General features: G+C 46.8%; 1 protein-coding gene across 1 annotated transcript; it reads left to right on the top strand.

Moving 5' to 3' along the window:
- Nucleotides 1-326: 326 nt before the first annotated feature.
- Nucleotides 327-17,126, top strand: LOC309519738 (myeloperoxidase-like). The gene is made up of 13 exons (XM_082200859.1): nt 327-441; nt 917-994; nt 1,739-1,835; nt 2,983-3,158; nt 4,048-4,171; nt 4,926-5,055; nt 6,490-6,693; nt 7,832-8,147; nt 8,606-8,766; nt 10,094-10,346; nt 10,862-11,032; nt 12,957-13,194; nt 15,953-17,126. Exons 2-13 carry the CDS (start codon nt 919-921, stop codon nt 16,149-16,151), a joined length of 2,145 nt encoding a protein of 714 aa, XP_082056985.1. The 5' UTR covers nt 327-441; nt 917-918; the 3' UTR covers nt 16,152-17,126.
- Nucleotides 17,127-18,146: the final 1,020 nt, after the last annotated feature.

The following is an 18,146-nucleotide window of genomic DNA, read 5'->3' as shown; positions in this document are numbered from 1 at the left end:
AATAAATAAATCAGCAAAATGATGTGGTAAAGTGGGAAACTGAATTCAAGAGAGCCAGAATGCGAAAGTGATATCAACAGATTTGCATATACATTGTCAGGAATGTAAGGCATGGTCTTTTCTGACATGCTTCATGGCATTTTTTGAAGTGGGTTGGGTCCCTCTTCTTTCTTAAGAATAAATCACTGACTAATATTTATATAACCTTTCCTGCTCCAGTATCTCAGAAATTTATCCCCCAGGAACAAGGAAGTGGGACTTCTCTGTTCGATGGAGGAAGAACCTAGCAAATATTTCCTCTTGGCCTAAACCAACCTGAGGTTGCTGTGTGTGTTTTCCCTCATCCCGGTCTCATCAAGAACCTGCCCACACCTGATAACCAGAGACTATAAAAGTACTAGGCACCTAGCAAAATCCACAGCCAGGAGCTGAGCACAGCAGGTGAGGCTTAGCACCTTTTTCTTGCTGCGGAGGACATGGCAACGCCCAGCTTCCCACACATAGGAAGTTAGCCATGTCCATTAATTTCAATGGGTCTACTCTGAGTAGGAGTAACACAGGCGACAAGCCTTGGTCCTATTTATTGCATGTATATTCCACCTTTTCCTCCAAGGAGCTCAAGGTGGTGTATATGGTTTCCCCCCTCCTCAATTAACCCTCACAACAACCCTGTGTGGTAGGTTAGGCAAGGTGTGGATTGGAACCTTGGTCTCTCCCAAGTCCTAGTCCAGCAGTCAAGTCACTGCAACCACACTGGCTCTCTCCTTTGCCTTCGTTGGAGCGACTTCAGTCAAGTCACTGCAACCACACTGGCTCTCTCCTTTGCCTTCGTTGGAACGACTTTTGTGGGGTTTTAAAAGAACGTTTTTATTATTTCCCCTCCTCAAAACCCACCCTTTCCTCTTTTATTTTGCAGAGATGAAGCGAGCCCTTTCTCTCCTGAGCCTCTTAGTGGCCTTTGGATTCCTGCCAGCATCCGACTCTTCCTCGGAAGGTAACACAACAAATCCTGTGACTCTTCCAAGGGTGGGAATATTTCTGGTGGGAAGCTGGAAAAGGAATGTAATCGAATAATTATTTTCCTTTATTTTAATTTCACAATATCTATATACTCCATGATTGCTCACAGCAGCCCACAAAAAGAGTTTTTACAAGTATGTGCGTGGAACTCATTTCTAGGAAGTTGCCTTTGATTTTTCATAAAATCACAGAATTGTAGCTTTAGAAAGGGCCCAAAAGGTCACGTCTTGTAGAGTTCATGCATTGTTTTGGGGACATGAATTTATGAAAATCTTCGAGGAGATCCATGATTGATTGGGTTGGGGAGGGTGCCTCTCTGAACCTCTTTTCTGTCAAAACCTGGTATGTGGATAGGAACCAACCTCCAAGAGGGCATCTCAGCTTAAGGCCTGTAAATAGCCACTCGCCTTTGGTGAGTTGAGAGTATTTTCAAGGTGACCAGGAAAGGAGATTTTTGTTTTATTTTTTATGTTTGGTCCTGTGGAACAGGCTCTCAGAGTGTGGTGCAAATGATTTGACATGCACATTTATGGGAAGGCTGGGCTGGTGAAAAATGCCAAGGTGGTGGGGTGGAGAATTTTTTGTAAACTGAATTGGCCAAGATTGTCCTGGATAGTCGCTGCATCATGCCATCTGTGTACCTTGCTGCTGAAATTTGATTGCCCTGGTTTGGACTTGGGGCCCTTTGAGCTGATGTTTTTGGTTCTCTCTTTTAAAGTGTTGGCCTCTGAGAAATTGACTGGTCCTGACATTTTATTCAGCATCAACACAGCCAAGCGGTTGGTGGATCAAGCATACAAGTTGTACCGGGAGAGGTGAGCTTCCTTCATGTAAATCTGCATTAAATCTTCCCTCCCTCCCCTTTCAGTCATCATTAGTGGAGTACACCCCTAGGGTATATAAGTACATAAGTACATACAATTAAAGGGACGCGGGTGGCGCTGTGGGTTAAACCACAGAGTCTAGGACTTGCCGATCAGAAGGTCGGCGGTTCAAATCCCCGTGACGGGGTGAGCTCCCGTTGCTCAGTCCCTGCTCCTGCCAACCTAGCAGTTTGAAAGCACGTCAAAGTGCAAGTAGATAAATAGGTACCACTCCGGCAGGAAGGTAAACGGCATTTCCTTGCACTGCTCTGGTTCACCAGAAGCGGCTTAGTCATGCTGGCCACATGACCCAGAAGCTGTACGCCGGCTCCCTTGGCCAATAAAGTGAGATGAGCGCCGCAACCCCAGAGTTGGTCACGACTAGACCTAATGGTCAGGGGTCCCCTTTACCTTTACATACAATTAATCCAATAAATATAAAAATATTAACAAGACATTATGATTTTTATGAATGGATCCCCAATATCATTGTATTTATCCATGCACAATCTGCATCTAAAAGCAATCCGTTCATATATTGCTGGAGTTGGCATAGCATCATTAACAACAAAGAATTTTAGAAAGAGCATGCAGAGGTACCTTGGTTTTCGAACCTCTCCGTTGACGAACATTTCGGTTTGTGAACACGCCTCGGAAGTCGAACGTGCCACACAGTTTCCTCTGAATGCAAGATCCTGAGGTCTAGCTGTCGGCTGTTGACTTTTTTAACATTTCAGAAGTCAAATGGTCTTTGGGAATGGATTATGTATGTAAAACTGAGGTACCATTGTACTGTAGTTTAAAAAATAAAACCAAAGGGAGCAAAACGGCAACAGCAACCCAGCGAGTAAGGGTCACTGCATAAACTTGCCAGTTGCTGGAAACCACAAGAGAGGAGGGGGCTCTTGAGCTTGCATCCTTCTAGTGGGTTTCTGGGTGGAACAGGATGCTAGACTAGTTGGGCTATTGGCCTGATCCAGCAAAGCTCTTTTAGGTTCTTAGGTTCGCCATTAGGAAGGCTTGCTGTGACACTTCGGAGCACTTTCTGCTAAGGTCCCCCGTCTCCCTGCTGCCATCTCCTCTGTGCTTCTCTTTCCAGAGCGAAGGAGAACTTGAGAAACCCCCATCTCACCCCCTCCGACTTCCTGAGACATTTAAAGGAACCGGTGGCGGGGACCAGGACTGCAATCCGGGCGGCGAGTTACATGGAAACGGCGTTGGATCTCCTGAGGCAGAAACTGCAGAAGGTCTGGCACCGTCGGTTCAACATCACAGGTATTGTGAATCCCTGGGCAAAAGTTTTAGCACAGTGGTGGTGGTGGTGAACTTTCAGCCTGGTTTAGCCAAGCCACACCCACTTTACCTGAGTCAGGTAAAAGCTGGCCAAAAGGGGGGTTTGAAGGCACTGCTGCTCAGCTGATGGTCGGTGCCTGCAAACCGCTGACTCTTTGCTTGTGCAGCTTGATTTCAATCCAGAATGTGGCAGCTAGACTGGTGACTGGGAGTGGCCGCCGAGATCACATAACACTGGTCTTGAAAGACCTGCATTGGCTCCCAGTACGTTTCCGAGCACAATTCAAAGTGTTGGTGTTGACCTTTAAAGCCCTAAATGGCCTTGGCCCAGTATACCTGAAGGAGCATCTCCACCCCCATCGTTCTGCCCGGACACTGAGGTACAGCGCCGAGGGCCTTCTGGCGGTTCCCTCGTTGTGAGAAGCAAAGCTACAGGGGACCAGGCAGAGGGCCTTCTTGGTAGTGGCACCTGCCCTGTGGAGCGCCCTCCCATCAGATGTCAAAGAGATAAACAACTACCTGACATTCGGAAGACATCTTAAGGCAGCCCTGTTCAGGGAAGTTTTTAATGTATGACATATTAGTGTATTTTTGGTCTTTGTGGAAGCCGCCCAGAGTGGCTGGGGAAACCCAGCCAGATGGGCGGGGTACAAATAATAAATTATTATTATTATTATTATTATTATTATTATTATTATTATTATTTCAAACCACACTGGTAAATGATGCCCTTGTGATGTCAGGTGATTGACAAGTGGGCAGCCTTACCTCTCATACTTGGTGGGGTGGGTTAGACTGCTGAAGGTAGATTCTCATTGAAATTTGCTTCTAAGACAAAAGCCATTGCTTTTCTTCCCCTTATCTTGTTTAGATGTGCTAAGCATCCAGCAGAAAGATATGATCACCAGAGCCACTGGTTGTGACTATCTGATCCGCCCAGTCCGGTGCCCACAAAACAGCCCTTATCGGACCATCACAGGAGAATGCAACAATCGGTAAGGAGGAGCTGGCTGGAGAAGGGTTTTATTTGGGGTGGGGGGTGCAGGCAGGTCAAAGGTTCTCCCTCATCTGAGGGGAAATACCACTCTTACCACTGGTAAGAGCTGGAGAGGTCATCTGGGAACCTGGGCCAAAGGAAGGCGTTGCAGGAAATTAGAAAAAGGACACCAAAATGATCAGGGGCATGGAGTGGCTTCCCTGTGAAAAAAGGTTGCGGTGTTTGGGATTTATTAGTTTAGGGAAAAGGCAAGTAAGAGATGACATGGTAGGAGTTCATAAAGTCTTGCATGGCATGGAGACAGCAGACAGAAGAAAGATTTTTCTCCCTCCCTCATAATACTAGAACTCACAGCCCTTCCATAAATATGACCGTTGGAGTATTTTCTTTTATCTGTCCTGAATCTCCCAACATTCATTGGAAGTCCATGATTTCTAGGGTCACGAGAGATGGCAAAAAGCTTTTCTCTCCCCACTCTCCCCATGCAGATCCTCATCTCTCAGAGCAGGCATTTAAATATGTCTCTTGATATGTTCATAACTGCCCAGAACTTTGCTGCTACGCCACATTCAGAGGTGGACAGAAATGGTGCGTGGCTAAGTTCTGGCCTGCATGTGATTTCGAGGAGTGCAGATCAGCTCACCTTGGACTGGGATTTGCAAAGGTTAATCCCTCGAAGCATGCCTGCCTCCAGAAGAGCCTTCACGCATGGGGCAGAGTTCCAAACTAATGCGCTTCTCCCCCCGCTCTAGGAAGCACCCTCATTTTGGTATGTCTAACCATGGCTATGCCCGCTGGCTCCCAGCAGAGTATGAGGATGGTGTGTCTCTTCCCAAGGGTCTCATCCAGGGCCAGCTTTATCATGGACACCCCCTCCCACTGGTAAGAGCAGTAGAAGTCATCCGGGGATCCTGGGACAAATTGCAGAGAAACAGGCGTGTTGGGGGTGGGTTCGAAGAGGCGGCTGAGGTGGTGGACCAATCATTCGGGGTTTCTAGGGGGACAGCATGGTGTCTGTCACCACATGGACAACCCCTATAGGAGGTGATTACTCTCATTTGATACAGCAAATCCCTGCACACTCACCGAAATGAGATATTCTGCTTCTAGGCAATTTGAAGTTTGAGCCAATCACTTTTTAAAAATAAATACAGCTTTCATCGATTTATCGTAAACATATCTACGAACTAAGACATAACCATACAGATTATAACAAAAACCATACACAGGGCATATTCCGTACAAAAAACAAATGACTGAGACGCAGCTTTTAAGATCAGTCTATATAGTCCAATCAGGACGCGGGTGGCGCTGTGGGTTAAACCACAGAGCCTAGGACTTGCCAATCAGAAGGTCGGCGGTTGGAATCCCCATGACGGGATGAGCTCCCGTTGCTCGGTCCCTGCTCCTGCCAACCTAGCAGTTCGAAAGCACGTCAAAGTGCAAGTAGATAAATAGGTACCGCTCCGGTGGGAAGGTAAATGGCGTTTCTGTGCGCTGCTCTGGTTCGCCAGAAGCAGCTTAGTCATGCTGGCCACATGACCCAGAAGCTGTATGCCGGCTCCCTTGGCTAATAAAGCCAGAGGAGCGTCGCAACTCCAGAGTCGGTCACGACTGGACCTAATGGTCAGGGGTCCCTTTATATAGTCCAACCACAAGGAGGAGTGAGTCATGGAAGGAGTGCATGTAGAACTCTCCTTATTTATATAATAAGAAAATGGGGACCAGTCTGTGTCAAAAATGTCTGATTTGGTTTCGCCCCAGACGCAGTGGCGTAGCGTGGGGGGTGCAGGGGGGGCCAGCCGCACCGGGCGCAACATCTGGGGGTTAGGGTTAGGGGGCGCAAATCCACGGGTTAGGGGGCGCAAATCCACGGGTTAGGGGGCAGAAATTACTTGCCTTGCCCCGGGTGCTGACAACCCACGCTACGCCAATGCCCAGACGACACATCAATGTCTGGCCAGGCATTCAGATAAAGTAATGAATAGGAATTTTTGATGCTTTCCCGTATTGGGCTATTACCAACATGACTTCTAATAGTAACTAGTTTTTTAGAAATTGAATTCCATCCCCACTATACAATGGCCCAAAAGTCTTATTCACATGCCCTACAAACCCTCTAGTGCACTTCTTGGCAGTGGCATGAATGGCAGAGTGCTGCCACATGTTTGTGTCTGTGTGGTGTTGTTGCTTGCACATTGTTCACAGTTCCTCTTCTGGCTTCCCCTTTTGGAGCCAGAGCACTTAGCATTGAGGCTATACAAACTGAACACTCTGCATAATTCCCTCCGGTGGCCCTTGGGTGCTCCACCATAGGTACGGCAGGTATCCAACGAGATCATCGGCACCCCCAACGAGAAGATCACGGATGACCAGGAGCGCTCGCTGGCGTTCATGCACTGGGGCCAGTGGGTCGACCATGACATGGACTTAGCCCCCATGACTGAAACCAGCATCCAGAACCAGGATGTCCACTGCGACACCAGCTGCAACTATGCGCCCCCTTGCTTCCCGATTAAGGTATCGGAAAATTCGGTGTTAAGAGATTCTTAGGGTGAGACAGGTGTATGTGTTTTCCTGGCATGGGGTGGAGTCAGGTCTTTTGCAGGCCCTCTGTCCCCTTTGAACTATTAGCTCCCAGCAGCCTTTGACAACATGGCACCGCCCAGGTGTGTGGGACTACAACTTCCATCAGCCAGCTCGACTGTGGTCCCATGAGCCTCAGCATTGTACAGGCATTCTGGCTGATGGGAGCTGCAGTCTGAAATATCCGGGTTACCACGTAGCTCTTGACACATAGCAAAATGCACATCACAAATGTTGGAAGGTTCAGGACAGACAGGGAAAAGTCCTTCTTCACGCAGCGTGGTGGTTAAACTGCGGAACTCCATCCCACATGAGACAGTGACGGCCATCAAATTGTATGGCTTTGAAAGAGAATTTCACAAATTCATGGAGGGGGAGGGCTATTGATGGCGACTAGCCATGATGGTGATACTCTGCCTACAAAGTTGGGGACATTAATGCTTCTGTATACCAGCTGCTAGAAACCCCAGGAAGGGAGAGTGCTGTTCCTGTGCTCAAATCCTGCTTGCGGCCTTCCCTTGGAGGCATCTGGCTGGCCACTGTGAGAACAGGATGCTGGATTAGATGGGCCATTGGCCTGATCCAGCAGCCTCTTGTGCTCTTACACATTCTTATCAGGTGTTTCCAAGAGTGGCCCACAAACTGCATTTGCCCACTAGCAGATTTGTGCCAGGGGGCTGAGTAGGCTGAGTTTTTTTAAATATCTAGCAGAGCCCATGGAGGGAGGAGAAACATGCCACTGTTTGCATGGAAGGAACAGTTCCCTGGCCATCATATTGGCCAATGCCTGTAACATCACCCACCACCCTCCCACAATACTTGGATCAGTGGTAACATTTTCTTTTTTTAAAAAAAAAACTTGTTGGGAGTGTGATTATTTTTCTTTCTGTCTTCTGGAATCTAAAAAACTAAACAAAACTTGGGCCAGCCACTGTCCCTGCACCTAACCTACTGCACAGGATTATTGTGGGGATTAATGAAGAAGGGAGAACCATGTCTACTAACTTGAGCTTCTTGGAGGTATAGATGCAATAAATAAAAAACAAACGAATTGTGGGATTGTTTCCTGCAGATTCCACCTGGAGACCCGCGGATTACAAAGCCAGGCGTCTGCATGCCTTTCATCCGGACCACCCCTGTTTGCAACCCCACGACGTTCATCCGCGAGCAGCTCAATTCCATCACGTCCTTTCTGGATGCCAGCATGGTGTATGGGAGTGAGGAGCCTTTGGCAAGAAGCCTCCGGAACCAAAGCAACTCTCTGGGTTTAATGGCGCTCAACCAGAACTTCACAGACGCTGGTTTGGGCCTCCTTCCTTTCGAGAGCAATTCAAACAGCATCTGCCTCTACACAAACAGAACTGCCAACATCCCATGTTTCAATGCAGGTATGTCTTTCCACCAGGGCATGGTCAGTAGCTGCCACTCAGTGTAAACAGTAGTACTCTAGGTGACCAATGATAAGGTAACATCCTATGTTTTGATGGATCGGGGCATCAAGTGCTAGGCCAAATGCACACCATATGTTTAAAGCACTATGATATCACTTTAAACAGTCATGGATTTCCTCCCCCAAAGGATCCTGGGAAGTGTAGTTTATTACGGGTGCTGAGAGTTGTTAGGAGACCCCTCTTCGTCTGCCAGAGCTATAATTCCCAGGGTTTCCCGTGAAGAGGGATTGATTATTGACTCTGCCTGTCATTGGCTCTGGCGCCACCTGCTGTTGGGCTCCCTGCCTTCTGCCCTACCAGTCTCCATGTGGCTTCACACAGCAATAAAAGAGTGTTAATTCATTTTCTAGCTTAATCCGCTTGAAATCAGAGGGATGGTTTCTTTAATTTTGCAGGGGATAAACGTGTCACTGAAAATCTGGGGCTGACAGCTCTCCACACCCTCTTTGTCCGGGAGCATAACCGACTGGCCAGGGAGCTGAAGGCGTTGAACCCCCACTGGGATGGGGAAAAGATCTTTCAGGAAGCTCGGAAGATTATTGGGGCACTGAATCAGGTATGGTGACGAATGAGCTCTTCCTTCCAGCTTCATTCAAAAAAGAGTTTCACTCTAACTTCATTCATGCCTTCAGGGAAGGTGCAAGGGAGGAATTTAATTTAGAGACAAACTCACAGAATTTGCACTTTCTGCAAGAATGTTCAAACCAAATTCTTTTCTTTGCATTTCTCCAAATTTCACAGTGCAGTTCTCCAGCCAAGTGATGGGTACAAAAATGCATATTTTTTTTGGGGGGGGGGTAAAGTGTGCATTAAAAGGTAAATATTGGAGATAATAACAAAAAAGTCAACTCATTGGGAAGCCAAGAGTACCCTGAGAAGAATTGGAAACCCCATGACCTTGAAGAAGCCAACAGCTGTAGAAAAAGGCACTGTCCCTTTAACTGCCAAGGAGGCAGGACCTCCAGGCACTTAGGGGGCAGGGCCTCTAGCCAGTGACTACCTGGCCAGGCTATAAAACTCTTGTCAGTTTCTCCAGGACCTTTGCTGAGACAACTTGGATGCCTGGGCTTAGCAGTGCTGTCCATGGTGCTGAACCCCCACCTCAGTCACTCTCCAAGGTCCTGAGCTGTTTGGAAGAAAGGGCTGGATGTACATAACAGTTGCATCTTGACATGAAAGTTTGGTTTCAAGGCTTCTGCATATACATGAAAATCGCATATTCCCAAACACCCCTCATGGTTAGTGGGTGAGGGGGAGAGAGACAGAATCCCTTGTGCTTTCAGATCCTGTGTGCCAAGCGGGCCTTATCCAGCAAGTGAGTCAGAGAGCTTAAAAGCTCTTCAGGTAACACAAACAGACCCATTGCGAAAATCTCTCTGCCTTGCTGGGATTGAACTTGGATGATTTCAACCAGCCTGCCTTCAACCACATTGGGTTGAAATAGCACAAGTTAAATGTGTGTAAGATGCGGTTGTACTGCATATGTAAAAATCATGCCTGAGATGTAACTCCAGTTGCTCATATGAGTCCCATATTAGCCTGACCTTGTGTAAGTTCCCGGAGATCAGAGACTCTCTTTGTTTCACTTCAGACTTTGTAAAGTGGCCACTAAACACCCATAGCCACACACTTGCGCGTGCGTGCGTACACACACACATTGTGTTCATTTCTATACAATTTTAATAAATAAAAATAGTAATGCTTGTGAAAACTTAAAGCTGGACGGAAGCTGTGTCTTCATTAGAGGACAATTTGCACTCTGGAAGGCTAGGGTGGTTTACTTAATTGTTGTTAATTTGTAACTGTTGTTTAAGTTTGAAATCAATAAAACATATTTTTAAAAACAAAAAATAACAGTGGCATCTTTCCTGGTTTGGTTGCAGGTGATCACCTTCAGAGATTACCTGCCCCTTGTTTTGGGCAATGAGATGAACAAGCAGTTGCCTTTGTACAGAGGCTACAATGACTCTGAGGACCCCACTGTTTCAAACGTGTTCTCCCTGGCCTTCCGGTTTGGACACGGTTCTGTTCCCCCATTTGTGCCCCGCCTGGACCAAAACTTCAAGCCCCTTGTCCCATATTCCAATGTCCTCCTTCATCTCACCTTCTCTGCTTCATGGAGAATCGTAATGGAAGGTAATGCTTTTGTTCCTTGTCCTGCGAGGTTCTTGGGCCGTCTGGGAAACAGAAATCTCCTGGGAACAAAGTAAGGGCAAACAGGGGTCATGAAGAACTTTCTATATAAGGTTGTTCCAAGCTGGAAAGTGTGCAGAAGAGGGCAGACAAGATGATGATGGGTCTGGAAACCAAGCCTTGTGTGGAACAAGTTGAGGGAGTTGGGTATATTTAGCCTGGAAAAGAGAAGACTGAGAGGAGATATGATAGCCATCTTCAAATATCTGAAGGGTTGTGGGATGGAAGATGGAGCAAGCTTGTTTTCTGCTGCTCCAGAGGGGACCAATGGAGTCAAATTGCAAAAAGGATATTCCGACGAAACATTAGAAACAAGTTTCTGATGGTAAGAGCTTTTCAACGATTTTGAAGGTGGAAAAACCGTCCCCTTTCCATTAAAAAATAAAAATAAAAGGACACCCTAAACCTTGGGTTGAGTGTTCCTCATCTTCAGGGCCACCACTACCTTTCTCTTCCAGGTGGCATTGACCCTCTTATCCGTGGCCTCCTGGCTGACCATGCCAAGCTGATGAAGCAGAACCAGATGATGGTGGAGGAGCTCCAGGAGCGACTCTTTGAGCAGCTTGAGCTCATCGGCCTTGATCTGGCATCCCTGAACCTCCAGCGGGGGAGAGACCATGGCCTGCCAGGTAGGAGAACCTGTCCTGAAGTTTTTGACCCTGTCCATGGCTAAACAGTGAGTGAAGAGATCCAGGGTGGCTTGGTGAGGAGGAGAGTCAACAGGAGACTTAGGACTGCAATGTCTTTACAGAGATAGGAGTTGGGTGATTCCCAAGAAACCTGAGGCCTTTCTCTTAGGTATAATTGGACTGAAGGAATTGTTTAATTTGTTTATGAATGCTATAATGGGGGCAAGATTGTCCACGCACACAAATGGAAAGAAGAGGATGTCCCAATGAAAGAAGAATGAAGATGATGGAATATTATGAGATGGCTAGACTAGCTGTGAGAATTAAAGAACAGAATGAAGAATGAATTTTTTTTTATTGAAGAATGGAAGTATTTTGTAGCATATTTGAAAAAATATATCATGGTTATGTTAAAATGTATGCAGGATTTGAAGTACAGCAGCAGATAAGAAGTGGTAGTTTAATAATTTATAATCAACACCGTATTTTTCCATATGTAAGACGACCTTTTTCTGAAAATTTTTAATGATAAATTGAGGGTCGTCTTATACACGGGTTAATATGCTGAGCAAGAGAGAGCTGGTGCTGCAGCAGTAGCAGGGAAATGTTGGAGAGGAGGCTGTTTACTCACTCTTCCCAGCTTAGGAAGAGTATTTGGTGAGTGCCAGTATGTGGTATATTACTACACCAGTTCCGTCAGCCAGAATGGGAGATCATCGAAAAGCTGCTCAACAGCTCAGCAAACTTACAAAAGAAGCTCAACAATTGATGAGGGCTCCGAAAAATAGGGATTGTCTTATACATGGGGTCATGTTATACACGGAAAAATACAGTATATAATGGGTAAAATATAAGCAATATACCAGCTTTATAAAGAAAGAAAAGAACATAATGGAAGGGTGGATGGGAAGTCAGTGGATATGAAATAAATGTTCTGATGTTTGTTTAAAAGAATTTGTGAAATTTGAAAAGCTAATTTAAAAAAAAGTTTTTTAAAAAGGAGTTGAGTAGGCTGCAAGTTGAGCAGATGGGGGGGGGGGGAATAGCCTAAGATGTCCAAATCCTTAAGCACATTTGAAGAAATAATGTCTTGAAGTGTTTAAAATCCCCCGTTAATATGAAGTGCATTTCCATTGCAAATGTATTATACAATCTGGGGAAATCCTCAATCTCCAAATACAGTTCATTCGTATTAGCGATCTCACCAATTTATACACTTTTGTTGAATGATTCCAAGACAGATGCTTGATAAATGCATTCTAGCTTCAGAACAATCACCATACCATTTGATGTAAAAAATTGGTTCCCTTCAATGGGTTGCACTTTGCCACACTGTGGTCAGTCACAAATACATCCTTGTAGCAATACTGTCAGTACTGCGGAAGAACGTTTGACCACCTTTCCATTACAACAATGCACTGGTCCTCCACCACAGGTGGCTCAGGACTGGAGGTCCAATCTCAGGATGGTCCTCGCAGAGATGCCACTGCCGTTTTGTTTTGTGAAGAGAAGCAGCCCTCCTCCTGCTTGAAGCTGGAACAGAGGCTGCTGGAAAGCTGTTTCTCCTTCAGTTATTTGTCTGGTGGCAGTAGTTGAAGAGGAGGGCAGGCTGGCTGGCAAAGGCCCTGCCTGTGGAAAGGAGGTCTGTGGAAAGGAGCTAAGCAGCTGAGAGGAAATGGGTGTGTGGATTCGCTCCCTGTCCCCGTCCTCTCCCTGCTCAATAGTCAGTGCAGACCATAATGAGCTGAATGAAGCATGGGTCTGATTTTTTGGAAGGCCCATGTTCCTAAGGAAGGCAATTCTTCTGAAATCCCCCCTTCTTTACCCCAGTCTCCTCTTACTCCCATGGTACTTGGCTGCTCTGCTTCCCATTAATCCATCCTCCAGCCAGACTAACAACCCTTCCCTGCTCTGCTTCCACCAGGGTACAATGCCTGGAGGCGGTTCTGCGGCCTATCAGAGCCCAGCGATGAGGCTGAGCTCGCTGCCGTAATGGGCAATTCCCAGCTGGCAAAGAAGTTCATAGACCTTTACGGGACACCAGAGAACATTGACATTTGGATTGGGGCCCTGGCTGAGCCCTTCGTCCCCTATGGGAGGGTCGGGCCCCTCCTGGCGTGCCTCATCGGGACCCAGTTCCGGAAAACCCGGGACGGAGACAGGTGAGCTACTTGCCCTCTGAGGATCTCATTTCTCTTTGTGACAGCTTTGTGACAGAACTTGGGGCGTAATTAGAACCCAGGTTCCCTTGTTAGGGAAGGGGATCTGCGAGGAGCAAGGAGGATGGTGGCCATTTTCTTGCAGGGCGCAGTGTGCCATTCTAGGAGTGCTGCAATCGACACAAGATAATATCACCAAGGCAACTATCTGTAAACAAACCATAAATGTCCATAAAAATGGTAAAAGTAGTTCCTTTCCTAAATAGTTTCTATCTTGAACAATAGCAAACACAGTAAATAAAGAGCTCACTTGTGATATACCAGTGGTTCAGTGCTTGGCTGTCATTCCAGTAATCCAACGTTTCGTTGCTAAAGAGCCTAGTCATCAAGATTTGTAGTAAATAATATACAAGAGAAGACAGTATGTAAATGACTTAAAGCAGGGATATATCTATCCCCATCTGCATGTTTCCATCAGGAGGAGCATAGAAAGAGGACAATGTCCTTCAATTTGTTAAACCTGGTTTAGTCTTTATTCCTGCATTTGCAATTCTTCAAGATAAAAGCTATTTTGGAAAGAGAAGAAAGGAGCCCTGAACCATTGATATATTACAGGTGAGCTTTTTATTCACTGTATTTGTTTCAGGGACTAGACTGAGGGTGACAAGACTGAGAAGGAATGGTGGGGACAACCCGCCCCCCTTCTCCCGAAGCTTCCAGAGAAGAGGAAGGCAGTACTGAATTACAGCAGTGGTCTGAGGAAGGTCACAGCTCAGAGAAAGGTGAACAGAAGAGTTGGGAGGTGTTGGGAGAAGAGAAGGGGGAGACAGAGCAGCCAGCTGACACGTTATCACTGGAGAGCATTTCTGGGCCCCCTTCTCCCAGAACATGCCATTCATTGCAAGAGCAAAGGTCTCAGAGACAATTAGCCCCTGGGGGGCACCGTAAGCGGAAGTGCTGTTGTTAGGAAGGGAGCAGGGAGGCGTTCAGTTGGAGCAACGCCATTAACGGGAGATAGACTGCATTCCTTTGTCTCTCACTGTGATGAGTAAACAAATTAGCAAGAACTCTTCTTTGTTTTTCTCTGCTTCTTGCTGCCACCATGGGAGGGACAGAATTCCCCGAAGCCTAACAGTTCACTATTGTTTAAGATAAAAAATATTTAGGGAAAAAAAGCTGCTTTTGCCATTTTATGGGTGTTTATTGTTTGTTTACAGATAGTTGCCTTGGCGATATTATCCTGTGTCGATTGCAGAAGTCATTGTATCACCACACTGTTCATTGTTTCATTCTAGGAGTGCTGGCATTGTTGGTACTTGACAAGGGCCCTCTATTGATCCCCAGAAACCCCCCAACTCTGTTCCTCCTTAGGATTGATAAGACCTATCTACTTCAGTGTTTGCTACTGGTAGCAATGCTCCCATCAGCCCCAGCATCGTACAGCCACCCTGGCTGGGGCTGGTGGGAGTTGGAGTCCAGCAGCATTGGGAGGGCACCAAATGGCAAAAGATGCTCTAAGCATCTGGCTGGCTGCTGCAGGAAACCAGGTGTGAGACAATGGGGCCTTTGGGCTCTTCTGGGGATCTCAGATAATGTTAGTGAAAACAGTTAAAAATACCAGAAGTCAAAAAACGTAGCAGGTGCATGGAAAGATTTCAAGGGGTGAGGGTCACATTTCTTCCTTGCCAACCTCAGAGTGGTGTGGGGTACATACCAGTGCTAAATAAGGCCAGAGGCAAAAGCGGTTGGAGACAGTGGGTGTGAATTTAACCTTTGTACAGTAGGCTATGCCGCAGCCATGCAAAACCCAGAGGCTTCTGCATGTGCTCGTCTCCGTCCTCCACCCAGGCAAACAATCCAGGCATTCTCAGAGTTTGAGGATGAGACCCAGTCAGTTAAAATCCCTCCAGGGAGATGTAAAGCGGGGCATGACCTGGGAGCATCCTGAGAGCCAGAGGGAGAGGTCTAGAGGTGCACATCTGGCCTGTTGGCTGAGGACTGCCCACCTGTGATTTAAACCAGTGGTTCCCAAAGCGAGCAGTACCACCCCCTGCAGGGTGGCGGGATTCCCTAAGAAGCAAGGGGGCGGCAGGAGGGCATTGGAGGTGCAAATAACTAACCGATTTGGAAACGCTGGTATCACTGGTTCAAGTTGGTCAGTTTTGTTGAATGAATTGAACTCAATAGTTTTAACTGGATTTTAAGTAAATGTGCAATTAATTGTTACTGTTTTGAACTTCATTGTGTTATTTATAGTGGGACACACAAACCACTACAGTGGTACCTCTAGATATGAACGGGATCCATTCGTATCTAGAAGCAAACGTAACTAGCAACGGCACGTGCTTTTCGCCGCTTCTGCGCATGCGCGTGACGTAATTTTGAGCGTCTGTGCATGCGCAAGGAGCAAAACCCGGAAGTAACACATTCTGTTACTTCTGGGTTGCCGCGGAGCGCAACTCAAATGCACTCAACCCGAAGTGCATTCAACCCGAGGTATGACTGTATTATGAATAATGATTTTTATAGGGTAGGGGGCGCTGGGGGGCGAGCTTGTGGAATAAAGCAGGAAGTAGCCCCCAAAAGTTTGGGAGCTGCTGGTTTAAAGGATAAAACCCGGAAGCGTTCGCTCAAATGAAACTGTCTTCTAGCATTGCTCACGTTAGAATACAGCCCTTGTTACCAATTAGACGGGGTTTGATGTCCCAGGACAAATGTCAACCAACCTCTTCCTCTGCCCTTTCCTCCTTGCTTGTTGCAGATTCTGGTGGGAGAATCCTGGGGTGTTCACCCCCTGGCAGCGGCGGGTTCTGAGCGGCGCCTCGCTCTCCCGCATCATTTGTGACAACACCCACATCCAGGAGGTGCCCCACGATGTTTTCAAGATGAACCACTACCCGAGTGATTTCGTGAAATGCCGTGAAATTGGAGGACTGGATTTGTCTGCTTGGAAAGAATAGACTGGCAGCAACAAGGGGAAGTTTTGGGGTGGGTGGGTTGAGACATTGCAAACCTGCCAGAATGCCATAAAGTTAATGTGAGCTGGGACTCAGCCCTGCGGGTATCACAACCACTCCAGAATGCATAGTGACCTTCTTCAGGTCACAGAGTGATGAAAACTGACCTGTCTCCTGAGCGAGACTCCCAGTTGGGTTGGAGTTCAGATCCTGTAGATAGTGAATCATAGCATTGTTCAGTTGGCAGGGACTCCAAGGTTCATCCAGTCCAAACCCTTGGAATGTTGCAATAACAGCTGAAGCACCCCTGGCAGATGACCATCCAACCTCTGTTTAAAAAGCTGTAGTGAAGGACCTTTGTAGTCCACTGCCACAAACTCTCAAAATGCCTCTTTGCCATCTCTGGGCCAAAATCTGGGATTCATCTCTGCCATTCATATTTCCTGACATTCTGGGAAGGTGGTTTGGGCTCTGGGATGAAGGAAGGTCAGTTTGAGGTGGCTATTTGGGGTAGATTGGGGCTAAATCCAGCAATGACCATCCAAGGATTTGTGACACTCACATCTGCCCTTGGGATGTGAAAACAGCACAGCCAGCCAGATATTTTAATTAAGCAAAATATCACAAAATAGCAAGGTGGGGGTTTTTTTGTTCTTTAGAGTTCTTGACTAGGCAGAACTCAGAATCTGAACGCTTGTGCGCCCTTTTGCAACATTGTTGTTTGGCCTAGTGAATTATTGCCCTGTGGATTTTCTGTTGGAATGAGCCGTTCATCCGACTTTAAAATTTGCTCTTTTCTCTTTCCTTTCCATATTGTCACATAGCTGGATTTCGAAAGGTATGTGCAACACATATTCTGATTTCATTTCAGTGATTGTATAGGCACTAACTGGGAGGCGTATTTATTTTTTAATGATGGAGTTGTGAGACTTATCTGATCAATACTAATAAAAAAAAATCCCAGATAAATACATGAAACTGTAATCTGTGTCTCCAGGGTGACTGGTGCCCCTTGGGCGGAAGGCAGGGAGCCCAACAGTAGGTGGCGCCAGAGCCAATGGCAGGCACAGCTGACAAATTCTAGGCTTATCGTCATCTTCCTACTCTCTGCTAAGTTCTATGAAGGCAACACTGAGACTAATCAGATGATAGTCAGTGGCACCTTCTGGGCTGGTTGTAACAAGGCAGGCAGATGGGGGTGGGGGTGTTGGCCAAGGGGAGACCGAGGTGGTGGGGCAGTGCCCCACTTGCCTTAATGTACAATCCTCTACTGCTGTGCTTTCTGAACAAAGAGACACAGGAAGCTGCTAATGGCTCCAGACCCATAAGAACACAACAAGAGCTTGCTAGATCAGGCCAATGGCTCATCTAGTCCACCAGGTTTGTTCTCCTCAAGGAGGCTTGCCTGGCGAAATCATTATACATCTTTAGGTTGTTGTCAGGCAATAGCTTTCCTCTATAAACAGGCCTTTGGCCTTTAACTCTCTGTGGCCTTTTAGAAGTGGGTTAGATATTTTCAACATATTTCTTTTTTCCTTTTGGTTTCAATGTATCTACAGTATGTGGGTTTTTGTTTTCATTTTGTTCTGTCTGGTTGGCTGCTTTCAATTTGCTTTGGGTTGCCCTAGACAAGAGAAACTCTTGTCACAAACTCAGTGAATAAAATAAATAGCCTAGGATCCTGTTCTCACAGTGGCCAACCAGAAGCGCTCAGAAACCCCACAAGCAGGACCCTAGCACTAAAGCAATTCTCCCCTCCTGCAGCTTCCAGGAACTGCTATTCAGAAGCATTGCTTCCTCAAATTGTGGAGGCAGAGCAGAGCCATCATGCCCAGTAGCCACCAAGAAGCTTCTCCTCCTCCATGAATTGGTGCCATCATCTTTGAAAGCCATCTAAGTCGGTGGCCATCCCTGCGCAGCAGACCTGCAACAATTGTCCTTTGAGCATAGTGTCAACCCATTTGGTAGTAACCTCCCCGCCCTCAAGTTTCAGCCACT

Source organism: Podarcis vaucheri (assembly GCF_965113315.1).
Source record: "Podarcis vaucheri genome assembly, chromosome: 15".
Taxonomy (NCBI): Eukaryota; Metazoa; Chordata; class Lepidosauria; order Squamata; family Lacertidae; genus Podarcis; species Podarcis vaucheri.
The sequence above is the reverse complement of the archived record's forward strand: the minus strand, read 5'-3'. Positions and strand labels throughout refer to the sequence as shown.

Coding starts and splice junctions, on each gene's coding strand:
- LOC309519738 (XM_082200859.1), top strand. CDS start 919: ATGAAGCGAGCCCTTTCTCTCCTGAGCCTCTTAGTGGCCTTTGGATTC. Junction 6,694..7,831: donor CCCCTTGCTTCCCGATTAAG/GTATCGGAAAAT, acceptor TGTTTCCTGCAG/ATTCCACCTGGAGACCCGCG. Junction 13,195..15,952: donor AAAACCCGGGACGGAGACAG/GTGAGCTACTTG, acceptor TGCTTGTTGCAG/ATTCTGGTGGGAGAATCCTG.